At 45.8% G+C, this 14112-nt stretch overlaps 2 protein-coding genes across 9 annotated transcripts in view; one reads left to right on the top strand and one right to left on the bottom strand.

Moving 5' to 3' along the window:
• The window catches only part of LOC102457826 (alpha-N-acetylgalactosaminidase-like), a 30414-nt gene extending 27028 nt beyond the window's left edge, over positions 1–3386 (bottom strand). For 2 of the 4 annotated variants that reach the window (XM_006134122.5, XM_006134123.5), the window contains exons 1-2: positions 3251–3386; positions 359–439 (exon numbers count right to left, since the gene is read on the bottom strand). The gene's annotated coding sequence lies outside the window, so the exon portion shown is untranslated. The remainder of the gene's footprint in view (positions 1–358; positions 440–3250) is intronic. The other 2 variants (XM_006134125.5, XM_006134127.5) reach the window with 1 other exon arrangement.
• Positions 3387–3598: 212 nt separating this feature from the next.
• The window catches only part of ZC3H7A (zinc finger CCCH-type containing 7A), a 68108-nt gene continuing 57594 nt past the window's right edge, over positions 3599–14112 (top strand). For 2 of the 5 annotated variants that reach the window (XR_016350711.1, XM_089782290.1), the window contains exons 1-2: positions 3599–3750; positions 10956–11059. Coding sequence is in view for 4 of the 5 variants with exons in the window: in XM_089782290.1 (XP_089638416.1) it covers positions 10992–11059 (68 nt within the window). In the remaining variant the exon portion in view is untranslated. Of the gene's footprint in view, positions 3751–3980; positions 4309–10955; positions 11060–14112 lie in introns of those variants that run through there. The other 3 variants (XM_075899325.2, XM_075899323.2, XM_075899324.2) reach the window with 2 other exon arrangements.

Genomic DNA, 14112 nt, shown 5'->3' with positions numbered 1-14112 from the left:
GAAGTATTTGTAACTTTGAGGTTCTACTTGTAGCTGCATTTCAGTCTGCAGAGTGCTTTGGAAACCTTTTGTATACACATAAAAACATACTACTTTATCAGATAAATATAGCAAAGTTTTATTCATTAATTAGTTACATTGAAGAGCAAGAACTTGTAATAGAAGCAGGCAGATTTCAACTATGTATAGCTGAAACTTCCTCATTTTGTATCAAAAACAATTCATTGCAACATTTTTTCTTAACTGTGAAAGTTACTCATGAACTATAATTACACAAGAAGCAATGTAGATACATCAAAAATAAGAAAAAATATAATTATCCAAACATTAAAGAAAAGTTAATGATCAAATATCTCACCTATATCGAAAGCAGGCAGGCTGACTTATCTGTTCCTGGGGAGATCTTCATTAACAAAAGAAGACACATGTGATCCCTCTTCTTTTAAATGAAGATTTAAAACAAAATTAATTCATACATTTGTCTTCTATAATTTATATTTTTATTTCAGCTAGGTCACTTATCTCCTGTTACTGGGCTGAGCTACATTTAGATTTCCCCCTCTCTTTAAAGGTACAATAGAACATTCCAACAGCTTCCCATCTGACACATTTGCTCTCCTAGGGGGAAGCAGAAGAGGAAATATGTCTTTATTGATCTTGGGGGATTCTACAATATCCATCAGTACAGTATCTAAGTGCATAAGTAGTAAAATATTCTATTGTGCTAGCAAGTTTGTTTGCCCCAACTGTCTCTGAAATGGAAACTATTACTAAGGACAATAATCTAATTCCAGTCCTCATATCTTCATTAATTCTCTTTTATGGCTGCAATTATTTTGGCTTAATTGTATCACTAAGAACTAGGGTCTAAGTCTTAAGAGCTGAATGCTAACCCACTTCTGGAGGAAAGGAAATCCTTAAACACAACTATTGCCCTCATTCACTGGGGTAGTTCAACAAGGTAAGTTGGACTATTCAGTGCCTTGCTGTTGTATTCAAAATCATTAAGTAAGGGAATCAGACCAAGGTTCTAACTACTGCTATTTCTGCCCCTTATTTCAGTTTCTTGCCCACGCACTCTCTTTTCTGTTTCTCTCTCTTCCCTCTTTGTGTCTCCTCCTGTGTGCATTCCCACTCAAAAAGCTCTCATTTTCCATTCCTCCTTGTAGATTTTATTTTCTTCTCCCTTACATGTGCTAAAACAACAAGTAATGAAATAATTCCTACATTTAACCCATCCTAGTTAATTTTAAGCACTGACACACAATGATAGTAATCCTTAAAATAATTGGTTTTAGATGCCTGCACATTCAAAAAACAGTCTTGTGATGGATAATGCTTGTCTGTCCACGCTATCGGATTTTTACTGGTGTATCTATAATGATGGAGTTATGCTAGTGCAACTCTCTTCACTGGGATTACAGCAATATATTAGTGCAGGTGTGGGCAATAAAACAGTAATGGGTACAAGCAAGCATAGCTCTCATTGACTGGGAATGGCAACCCACAGCCAACGGGAGCTATGATCTCCCATGCCTGCGGAGGGAGAGGTAAGTATGATGGAGTGGGGGCCCATCAGGGGCAAACCCTACAGACTGGATGCAGCCTGCAAGCCAGTATTTCCCCATCCCTGTACTGCTGTCAGCCCCAGTTTGTGCTGGTGTTAGATGCCTAGATTAGGGACTTGTAGCACTATGACTATAGTGAAGTGAATTTCCTTAATGCAGACAGGAACTCAGTTTGCAAGTACAAGATATATCTTTATTATTTGGGATGAGCTTCAGTTGATATGCTTTACTTGCATTTTGATTTTCAAAACAAAATCAGAAATAGGAAGATATAACAGTAGTCATTGGAGTTAGTAGTGATGTGCTATCACACTAGAGTATAACCCTGACCTATTGTATATGTCTGGGGCTACGAAATAAAAAAATATCCTTGCAACATCACAGTTACTACTCTCAGGACCAGAGCCAGTAGTATCAAAGAAGCACTGGCCTAATTAGTGCTCTCAGCACTCTGCTTATTATAATTAACTGCTCAGAGTGTAGGGGAGTGAGATCAAGAAAGAGCAAATGGCATAAAGGGCAAAAAGCATCTCTATTTTTATAATGGACTGCTATAAGGAAGGTGTACAATTTTCTGGCATCCCTCATGCATATTAGTAGCCATTCTTATGGAACCATGTGTAAAATAAAACACAGTTAAAGCTCCAGAAACACAGAAGGGAAAAAAATTACTGACTCAAAAAGAGTAAAACTGGAATTTTCCTATACCAGCTCCAACTATTTGTCCATTAAGTCAGACATTCCACACCCAGCAGTTTTCAAAGCAATGCTTCAGAGGATGCAAAATTCCCTTATGGATCAGTCCATTCTACAATGCTATGGAATCCTTTCTGAGTGCAGCAGGCAATCACTCTGTGCCCCAAAAGGTGATGTGAGCTGGTTCAATTGCAAGGGGAGCCAGTGTGTGTGTGTGTGTGTGTGTGTGTGTGTGTGTGTATGTGTAGTCCTCACTGTACTGCTGTAGGTAACAAGAAAGGGAATCATGCAGGACACTGTCCCAAACCAGTGAGTGTGAGAGCTACTGGCTTTGTAAGATAAAGAACTACACTTTCCCTCACTTTAACCTGTTCGCATACAGCTGAGGGTGATCATGTAGGACTATTTGTGAAATGAAGACAGGGCAGGGCAGGCTGCCCAGTTCAAGCCATGGAGTGTCACTAGTGTGGGAGAGGCCAGTTTGATGTTTTTGCCTGCAGCTGTACCTATCTGGCTGCAGGGCTTGTTGTAAATCCAACGTTGTACAGTCGCTGTCCCCAGGACAAAGCACGGCCCATGGCAAAAGGAGCCAGCGCCACTTGGAGGGTGCGATGCGGAGGCCACGTGCCGACCACATTCCGCTCGTGACGGGGGACAGGCCCGCACTCAGTCTGACGGCACCGTCATGCCGCCCCACGAGGGAACCTCTTCCCCGCTCGCGGAGGTTCAGACAGGGGCGTGTGCAAGCACCATCCCCGTGTTTTCCGGCCTCACCCAGGGTCACGTGATCAAATAGCGCGCGCCCTGTGGGAAATAGCGAGAACCCGCGAAGGCGGAAGGAAATCCTGCGCACGCGCGGTGCTGTTAAACTGCCCAGCGACCGGCTACCCCCCCCACATCGCAACAACAGTTTGAGGGTTGGCACCAGGCCGGAAACAGGACCTAGAAGCCGGCCCGCCCAAGCCATAGTAGCCAGTGCTAATTACCGTGCGGACAGCCGGGCCTCCGCCTGCTTTCAGAGAGGGCGTTGTGATAGTGAGCCTGAGCCAATGGGAGGCGCTGAGATTGCTGGCTTCCGCCTATGAGGACTGACGTGTCTCCAGAGTGGCAGTGGAGGGGTCAATCGGAGGTGGAGCTGTTGCCCGCTCCTGCCAGTCAGTCGAAAGAACATGTAGAGCCAATGGGAAGCAAAGAATGTGTCGTCTTCAGCCAATCAAAAGAGTCGGTCCTGTCCTCGGATTGGTGGAGCCAATAGGAGAAGCAGAAATATACTCCCGGCCGCTAATCGGCTGGGGCTGCTCAGTTTGAGGCGGCTGATTATGGCGCTGGCCTCCCATCAGCAGGGGGCGCACGTAGAAGCGGACGAGTTTAATCGGCGCCGCCGCTGAGGCAGGACTGGCGCGGAGAGGGCGGTGTTGTGTTGTTGTCCGGTGATCTCACTGTCCCCCGCCCCCCTTCTCAGCTGCGCCGCCGGACCTGGGAGTAGGTAGGTGGGCTAGGGGGGTACCGATCAGGGCGGGGGTGGCGGCTAGATCCCGCACACCGCCGGGCGGGCTGCCCGTCCCTCCCCGGGGACCGGGGCGCGTCCACTCCTCGCCGCCCCGGTGGGGGCGTCTCTCGGCCCACTTCCCTCGCCAGGCAGGTTGCTCCCACCCCGCAGAGCCGGGTTGGGCGTGTCCCTCCCACCCTCGCGAATGGGGCTACCTGGGCGCCTCCCTCCTCAGCTCGGATTACTCTTCTGGTTGGGGAAGTCCGGTTCTGCTGGGGGGACGTACGCAGGGCTAGTGCCCGGTGCTAAGTACGGGCCGGGACCGTGGCACCGGCTCGGCCGCCTTTGGGTGTGAGCCTGCTACGGGCGTCGTGTGTCCTGAAACCCCTGGCAAGCCCTGGAGAGGCTGGAGGACTCGGTTCGGAATCCCGAGGGAGGTGCTGGCGGACAGGCCGCCCGGCCTATCCCTTCTCCGAGTCTAATTGTGACTTGATAACATTTCAAGAGCCCTTATCCACTCGGTCTGGTCAATTTTAAACAGTGATTTACAGTAAGGTCAGGTGCTACACCTGCTCCCGGGTGCATCTTCTAATGTTTGTGGGTTTATAACGGTTAATTCCTATTGCTTTTAAAATGGTAGTTTTCTATATCTGTTGTGATGAGAGTGAAAGAAGAAAAAATAAACCAGCGAAGGAGGGAAGTTGACTATAAAAAAACTAATTATTCAGAGCCTAATTCTGTACACAGTATTAAAACAGTATTTTAATCTTCAGATACATATCAAACGGTAGTAATGAACACAGTGACTGGTGTTACGCACTCAGTGTGGCATGAGTCACCTTTTCCTTTAGTATATGATTTTCTTTTCTGTATGTTACAAATGATTTAATTTTTTTCCAGATGGCCCAGATTTAGTTTCTACAAAGTTAAGAAAAACACCTTAATATATGCAAAGTGCTATCACATTTATAAATTGAGCAATCAAGATAAATGTAGAAATTTTTTAAATCCTTCATTTGTAGTAAATATTACTTGGAAAGTAGTTGCCCAATAAGTTAATAAAATAGGGACATGATTTTATATTTGATGGAGTCTCTGCCACAACTACTACTCCTGTGTATTTATAGTCTATCTCTGCCAAAACAACAAGGATATCTGTGGTAACGAACAGATTTATTAGGGCATGTCAAGGCTCCTTCCTCACTCTAGCATGATAAATGCAGAAGTGGGGGCCTGCAAAAGTACCCCAAAACCATATCTTTCCAGGCTTTGGTATAAAACTTCCCCCCAAAATCTTAAAAACCTAGATTTTGGGAATAAAATCTGCTGTCACCACCCAAGTAATGATGAGAACTCAGGAGGGAGATCACTTGAGAAATCTCACCCCTAAAGTGAAAACCAGGACACCCATATTAACCCATACCGAGTTAATAAAAGAAAAGAGAACTTTTATTATCACCACAATATTCCTGTTGCAAGCATAATAACTAGATGGAAGAGTCACAAATTAATAAACTCATGGAGGAACTCCACCATGGGCCAAGACTTAATTTCAAAGGAGAGCAAAACCCATTTTTAAAAATGCACAGACATCAGATCCCATTTCCTAAACAATAAAACCTAACGGATTTATCTAAATCTTACCCAACTTACACATAGTGAAGAGTCTTTTCCTGGAGGGAGATATTTTGTCTGACCCTCTCACTAGCTGCAGAGCAGCTGCCCCAGAGACAAAGGAGGGAGAAACCAAAAATTCCTTTGTCCCAGTTTGAAATTCCTACCTGCATTCCTATTGGCCAACTCCACCTGGCTTAGGTATAGTTAACTCCTTAGTCCCCAGGCTGCTGGCTAACCCTCATGATCATGACAGGGCATAAGCTTTCCTGGGCAAAATCTACTTAATCGGATAACTGGAGAAGAAATTACAGAGGCAAATGTGAATCTCCCCTAAAGTACAACTGAAAAGGAAGTGACTTGTTAATTGTAGGAATCACATTTAATTAGCTGTTATCTTGGTGAAACTTCTATCAATATGGTTTCCTTTATTGATACTTGTTTTTTCTAAATAAATATTTTAAGCATCTTCCTTTATTAAAAACAAATCTCAACTCCTACCCCTCTAAAACAGCCTGAAGTTCTTGGGGGTGAGAGGGAACGTTGCAGTATTACTATCTTCTGTTTTAAGTTTCCAAAGAAGTATTAAAAATAATGGGGGAGGTGTGACAGCTAAAGCAAAACAAAACCTGCTTAGTGCTTGCTCAGTCATGAGTGGGAAGAAGCTAAACATGCTGTTACAAAATGATGCTGATATATAACTTCGAAAACTAGTGAGTTAGTCAGTGGTTGACCTTTAGCTTATTTTTTGTTTTGCTTTAGATGTGTTGACTCAAACACAGTTCTGTTTAGTTTCAATTTACGTAGAAACTCTTGCAAACATAGTAGGGGTGTTAAGATCAGTGTTCACTCTAACACAGTGTTTCTCAGTGTGGTCTGTAGATGCACTCTGAGAAACCTGCTAACTGGCTGCTCCAGTTCGTTTTATTTACTGGTTCCACAGCCACTGAGCCTTGCGGCTCCCATTACCTTCGGTTCGCCGTTTGCAGCCAAGGGGAGCTGTGGAAAGTGGTGTGGACCTGGCCACTTTGAGAAACACTGCTCTAATATTTTCAGTCATTAGGTGAGTTGAATTTTCTTATGTGGAACACCAGTACTGAGATTGTTTGGATGTGCACCACTAGTACCAACAAAAAAAATCTCGATCTATATCTATGGATGTGCACCACTAGTACCAACAAAAAAAATCTCTATATATGTAAAACTGTTTATCATATATATAGTAGCCCAATGTCTGTGACTCTGTAGCGCTGTAGCATTACGTGTTGCCTCCCACCGTGGAGCTTGGCTGACTTCTGCACTGCTCAGCCAGGCCGCCGCGGGGGAGCAAGTGGCTATTTGGGCCCCACGGACCCCGTGAAGCACTCCCGTGTATGTCACCGCCCCACCCCACTTTGTACCGTCCTTCTCCTCCCGCTGTGGCGCTTGGCTGAGTTCTGCGCCGCTCAGCCGGGCCGCCGTGGGGGAGCAAGTGGCTGTTTGGGCTCCCCCGTGGCGGCCTGGCTGAGCGGTGTACAACTCAGCCGAGCGCCACGGCGGGAGGCGAAGGGGGGTGGGGCAGTGACGTACACAGCCAGCCCCTTCGTCCCCTCCTCCCCCCAGGCCGTGAACAGACCCTGGCTGGGGGGAGGGCAGGGGAATGAGGGGGAGGCGGAGGACAACTGGGATGCTGCAGGATCAATGCTGGGGTGGAGGGAAATGGTGCAGGGGGGCAGCTGGAGCCCATAGGCAGCTGCTCAGCCAGGCTGCTGTGCGGGAGTAAGTGGTGCAAACAGCCGTTTGGGCTCCGCACTCCCCATGCAGGAGCGGGAGGAGAAGAGAAAGAGAGTGAGAGGCAGGAGATGGAGGAGAGCTGAGAGAGGGGCAGGCAGGAGGAGGAGGGGGGAGAGAGAAAGACGAAGCGAGAGACCGGAGGCTCAGGAGAGAAGACTGAGATAGAAAGGGAATAGGATGTGGAGGAGAGACCTGAAAATCCCATTTTATAACGGGCTAATTGGCTAGTTAGGGATGTTTATAGTCATTTAAATGAACAGAGGCATCAAGGGGAAGGTAGGAGCTGGTGCTCATGGGTAGCTGGCTTTTAAACCGGCTCCTTGCGTGTGCTGGTTACAGCAGAGCTGCTCCCTCCACACCCCCGCCTCTGCTGCCTCCTACAGAGGCAGCAGCGCTGGGAGCAGGCAAGGAGCCTGTACTCAGTTCCCCTGAGCACCAGATCCTGCGGAGGATGAAGGGGGCAGATGGGAGCTGTATCAGAGGCAGCACTGTGGGAGGGAGGAAGAGGCGGGAGCCGATATGCTGTTCGCATGTGCCAAAGCCAGGAGTGCACTGACCTTTGGTTCTGGCCCTGCCCTTGAGGGAGCATTTTTAGTAACAATGTAATTGCTAAAAATTGTTGCAGCTATACGATTACTAAAATTAATTATATCGAACAAAAATACTGTTTATAGGTATGGAAGAAAAATATTATAATAGAGGATAATTAGGAAGGAGAATTGCTTAAGATGTTTGTTTAATATGAAATCAAATAAAAAGAAAATAATGCTACCTTTAAAGTAACTGTACTTTGTCATCCTTTCTAACAACTTAAACTAGTAAACACACCAAAATGGGGTATACTGAAAATGGCTATATAAATAAATCAAAGACATGGCTGTTAAATAAAAGCATAAAAAATATGTGCAGAGCCCCAATTTAACAACCTACTCCCACAGGCCACTAAATCATCAGAAACTCCACTAAAGCTACTTTCAAAAAATAAAACATCTGCAGAATTTTGCAGTTCACAAAACTATCCCTCTTGCATACATATTATCTGCACATAAGCTCAGCTCTAAGATGCTAAACAAATCTAAGTAAATGAGAAACCGTCATGCTTTCCTTGCAATTGTTAATGCAATATTTACTGGAACTGGAAAGGAGAGTAAAAGGCATTCACTCAGTCTTACAAAGTTTTTCTGGGATGTCAGCTCTTGATAGTGCACAAACTTTCCCTGCTAATACTAAGTGAAAAAAATTTTGGTCTAGAACTTCAGAGGCTTCGCCGTTTTGTGTTTGCTCTGTAAGTCTAACAGTGGAAAATAGCAGGGTGCCGCAGTATTCTTTCCCTCATTATATTTTTCCTGGCATAATCTTTTAACTATGTCAAAACTATGTTGGTTGGTAACTATGTTGGTTGGTAATTTGTACCACTTCCTCCTCATTCCAGATTCAACAAAAAAAAAAAAAAATGGAAGGTGTACTTGAACTAAACTCCCTCTGATGCATTAATGAAATGGGGTGCTGGGGAAACCGCCATCTCCTAGCATGACCCACCTGAAATTTTGGCACCTCCCCATGCAGCCTGCTTTTATTGCCCCCGCCTCGGAGAGAGTCCTGTGTCTTTCCTGTGCTTTGGCAGCTGCAGCCTAGCTAGTCTGTAAGGTGTAAGAATTATTCCCATTTTAAATATGCCTACAGCATAGCACAGAGTTGAAAAAGTTCTTGGATGAAAGGCATTGGAAAAATGCATGGTATGAACAGTAAATGCTTTAAGGTTACTTCTAGATTTTAAATGAAAAGTTGCTCATCTGGAAAATCTACCTTTTGGTTGAAGTATCTTAGTAGGGAGATTTCTCAGCCTACAGGTGGGTGGGTGTGTGTGTGTGTGTGTGTGTTTGTTTTTGTTTTTAAATTTTGAACAAAGTCTCTTCACCTGTGCCAAGGTTTGGTTTATAGCTTGAGCAGGATAATGGTCAAAAGTGCATAAATGTCAGCTGACTTTTATTTAGGACTGTTGCTATTTTTGAGAACTTCATCAGAGAACAAAATGTTACTCTTGGTTGCTTCCTCATTTTTCTGAACAGTCAACATTTGTTTAGAATAGGAATCCATTTCAGTAGTCTTCATTTTCTATAGAATAAATCTTTAAATGTCAGTGTGGACAGTTAGAGGCTTTGAGATAAAAGCTTTGAATTGTCTCTAAATTTTTCAATTGAACAGATTGTTAGAGCTCCACTAATACATTTACCCAGTGTTGCTCTGGTCCTTAACTCACTTAAATGGGAAAAAAAATTAAATCATTGCGTTGGGGTGGGGTTGGGGATGAGGGGTTCAGTATGTAGGCTTCCCTGAGGAGAGAGGATTACCCCAGGCCTCTCTCACTGCAGCACCTTGAAGCTGGGTGAGAAGTGTCTCTACATGGCTGCTGCAGCTACAGCAGGCACAGACTGAGGAGGAGTGCATGTCCATCAGCTGGGGCAGGTCCAGGTTTGTCTGCCCCTGCAGTCTCCAGACATACTGAAGAATGGAGTACACTGCATTTTCCCCTCATTCCCTGAGGAAGGGGAACAGGTAGCAACGTTCCCGTATTTTTAGGAAGGGGGTGCTGCAGCCTCTTTACCTTGAAGGGTGCCTGGAGGATAGGAGGCTTGGGACTGTGGCTATCACTTGCTTGGTGATCAGTGTTGCTTGTAAGTTTAGTGTTTAGGCGGCCACCCAGGAGAGATTGAAATGCTGCGCAGCTGATTAGCAGAGTGCCCACAGCAGGCAGCATGTGTTTCTACTGGTGGTGTACACCCTCACATGCCTCAATGCACATAACAAAATTTATTCTGCATGTGGGTAGAAAAAATTAGAGGGAAAAAATTAGCTGGTGATACTCTCTCTCTTTTCTATATGGTTTTGTGTGTCCCTATATGATCTGGGGGTGGGTGGGGAGCAGCAGCCAAACCTTACACAACCAAACCTTTACCTTGCATTAAGTTATGATAGGAGAAAGCTGTATATGGTATTTGGGAGGAGTTCTTGAACAGACAAACTTGCTCTGTCATCGACAGACACTCTCTCAAATATATAGTAAATGGTAGTCTTATTGGCCGAGTCTGGGAAGGTTGCTCTTATCAGACCAGTGGTCCATCTAGCCCAGTATCCTGTCTTACAGTGGACAGTGCCAAAATTGAATAGAAACGGACAATTATTGTGTGCTCGAGGGATGTAAATATACCTAAAACAGGGCTACTCAACTTTGGAAGCCCTGGGGCCACAATGATACTCGCAGCACATGCTGAGGGCTGCAACTTAAGTGTGGTTGCATATACATGCAAATATATATGCAAATAGCTTTTCACACTGATGTACATGATAAAAGCACTTCCACAATTGCGGCGCTCCTGGCACCACCTCCCTGAAGGCTAGGAATGCCAGCACCCTCTACCCATCTGTTCCAGACAGCCTGTCCACTTCCATCTTTCAGTGATCATCCCTCCTGGGAGATGCCTCATCATTGTGGAGCATGTACCCAGTGGAGGCCATGTTCAAAGGATCCTACCTGTGGGCTCCATGTTGAGCCCCATGTAAACCCAAACTGCATTGTGAGACACAAATAAATGGACTGCGGGCCGCATGCGGCCCCCGCATGTTTAGTGGCCCTATCTTAAAATGTTAACTGGTTAAACAATATTTTAATAATTGCCTGTGGGGCGGGCAGTGGCACTCCTCTGGTCTGGCTTGGGGTCCTCCTGTGGGGCCTGGAGTAAGACTAGAACCTTCTGGTATAGAGGTAAATACGCTAGCAAGTGGAGCATGTTAAAAGCCTTTCTTTGTTCTTTCAGAAATCGTAGAATTAAAAAGTGGATGTGCGGGGTAACATGTCCAGTGTGCTTGAAGACAGAAGTATCAGACAGCAGGAGATCAAGAAGGGATTGCGATTTATACAGTAAGATCTTATGACAGATGTTCTTACAGTGTGTGTATGTGTGTGCGATCCTACTTAGTGTGGTTAATCTTTTATTTATATGGTCTCTTTTTAAAGAGTGAGATACGGATGAGCAGTTGGTCAATTCAGACTTCATTATATTTGCACATTTAAACATACTGTCGAAGCAAAAACACGCTTCTTTGTGTTTAGGCAGCTAACAAACAGCTTTATTAATTAATAAAGCACAGCATGAGCTAAACGTGGTTACAGCAGAGCCGGGCCCAGTAAGGCTGCTAATACAATCAATTTTAGTATCTTTATACCTTTAGCTAAACAGTCTGACGTCAGGGCATTTAATTACAGAAATCCTCAATTAAATTTGGAAAAACAAAGCTTTATCAACAAGATGGCGGACAGGTAGGAGGGAGTACATCTCCTGTCCCAACCAGCCCAATTAACACATACTAATAGCCTATCCTGTAGGCATCTTCTCACGGGGTGACAGAAAGTTCACTCTGGTCTATGTGCTTGAGAGAAAAGCTGAAATGGGTTCTGATATACAAGATGGCTTCTAGCTAAATATGAAAATGGTTTCTACAGCTTTTATAACTCCCCCCTTTTAGCCTTTTAAAGGCTAACCTTGAAACTATTTTATACCTCCATTTTCCATTAAAGTATTTATGTACATTTTTTGTTCTTTTTTCTGCTTATCCTATTTTAACATTATGTACAATACTCTAGTTTTAAATGCTTAGGAGCTCCAAACTGACCCTTCTATTTGCTTTAACACAAATGGGAGGTGTATCTCCAGTTTTCATATGGCTTCTGGTATCATTGGGGTAAGCTTGGTGCAGTGCTCTGTCTGAAAAGCAAAGACTGTTACTTGAAAAACCAGCTGCTCAATATGGGGAGAGAAAACCACACCTATATGTTTTGGGGAAGCCATAGAGCCGTTGTCGCCAACCAGTAGATCGTGAGCTACTGGTAGATCTCAGGGGTTCTAAGAGTAGCTCTTGAGCCCCTCTCTGAACTGCGCATCTGCGCAGTACATTTACATTAGATTTCCTCATTCGAGGAGCAGCTACTCACTGAGCAACAGCACAGCCAGCTGGCCATGGCGCTCAGCCAGGGTGCACCACGCTCCACGTGGGCTGGTGCAGAGGAGAAACTGCCTGGCCTGCTGGCTGTGGTGTTCAGCCCAGAGGAGGCTGAACCGCGCTCCAGCTGATTGGGTGGCTTCCCCTCTGCGCCTGCCTACTGGAGCTTGGTGGCACCATGGCCAGCTGGCCGGGCAGCTGCTTTTCTTCGCTCCAGCCCGGCTGCCCTGCGGTTAGTCCGGAGGGAGCGCGGGTCGGAGGCTTCCCTCCATAGCTGGTGTAGGGAACTCCCTGCCCCCAACCTTGTTCCCTCTCCTCTGCCCCAAACTTGTTCCCCACCCTCCTTGCCCCCCGACCCCGCTGCAGAAACCTGCCCCCCCTGCAGAAACTTTTCCCCCAGCACCCTGCCCCCCCCGCGGAAACCAGTTCCTTCTGGCACCCTGTCTCCTACTACAGAAACCTGTCCCCCTGCTCCCCTCTGCAGAAACCTGTCCCCTCCCCCCCCCAGCACCCTGTCCCCTGATGCAGAAACCTGTCCTGGCACCCTGCTGCCTCTCCCCTGCCTCCACTGGCACCCTGTTCCCTGCTCCAGAACCCACTAGCACTGCTCCCCAGTACTGTGTCCCCTGCTCCCAAATGACTTTTCTATGGGTCAGTGACCCCTGACTCAAGGCAGGTTCCCTGCCAGTCTCATAAATAAAGACAATGCAGAAACTTTTTGTGTTTAACATAGTATTCTATTTAAAAATGAAGCCTGGCCAACACACCCCCAATTGGGGCAAAGCCCCCATCTGGCCACAACCACTCCTGCATTCCCCCTTCCCCAGACCCTAGATCTGAGCCTATCAAACACTGGAACCTCATGCCCTCAGCCCCTCACATACCCAACCCAAATTCCTGCACCCTCACGTCCGCGAGCCTGTGGCTTGCTTAGTATCCCAACACTGCCCAGCCTGGAGCCCCCTCCCCGAGCCAGTGTCCCCTTCTCCACCTCCTCCTGCATCCAGATTTACTTCCAGAGCTTTCACCTCTCACCCATTCCCACACCCAAATCCCTCATTCCCACCCCAGAGCCTACACATCCTGTCTCAACACAGCAAGGGTCCAGCTAGACTGCAGGAGTTTTTCAGGATTCTGGAGATATCCCAGAAAAATTCTTCTGCATCCAGGGTTGTGTTTGTTCTTCCGCTTTTTTAGTGGAAGAGCAAACAGGCTCTTTTGGTCACCCCTATATTCCTCTTTCCACAAGGAATAAGGTGGCTTCCAAAAGAAGGGTTTTTTTTTTCTGACATTTGGTCCAGTGTAGACAGGCCAAATGTTGGAAAAACCTCTTCCTACAGAAGAATAAAAAAAAATAAGCAGCAGTATAAGGATTGGGGATAGCAAGTGATGGAGAGGAGGAGAATAGAGGGGGCGGGGCTTCAAAGAAGGGGCGGGGCAGTAGATCTTGGCTTGGTCTGTCATTTAAAAAGTGATCTTGGGTGTAAAAAGGTTGGAGACCACTGCTGTAGAGGTAGTGCAGGAAATCAAAAGTGTGCTCCAGAGGAACTCAGAGGGCTAATTGCAGTAACATCTACTGACCTTGAATGTAGAATAAACTTAAAAAACAACAAATGGTCTGGTTGCATTTATAGACTAACAAAACATGTAGATGGTATCATGAGCTTTTGTGGGCACAGCTCACTTCTTTAAATGAAGTACAGAGTAACTCGGCTACCCTCTGCAGCTTCTTGAATGTAGAGTACATTGTCTGTCTATGTGCCTAACAGCTCTTTTAATGTAATAATGGAGGAGGAAATGGTGTAGGCCTGTGTGTTCCCTTCATACACAACCCCTGCTCTGAGCAGTGTATTTGCCTACTCCAGCATGGAAATGGAGTGGGAGAAGGGGCCGTGGAGAGCAGAAGACTCCCAAGGCCTCCTCTTTTATTGTCCCAACATAAGTAGTTAAAAAAGACTGCTGGGATGAAGAATA

This window comes from Pelodiscus sinensis, chromosome 15 (assembly GCF_052426305.1).
Source record: "Pelodiscus sinensis isolate ZL-2025 chromosome 15, ASM5242630v1, whole genome shotgun sequence".
Lineage (NCBI taxonomy): Eukaryota > Metazoa > Chordata > Testudines > Trionychidae > Pelodiscus > Pelodiscus sinensis.
Note: the sequence above shows the minus strand (reverse complement) of the source record. Positions and strands in the feature narration are given on the sequence as shown.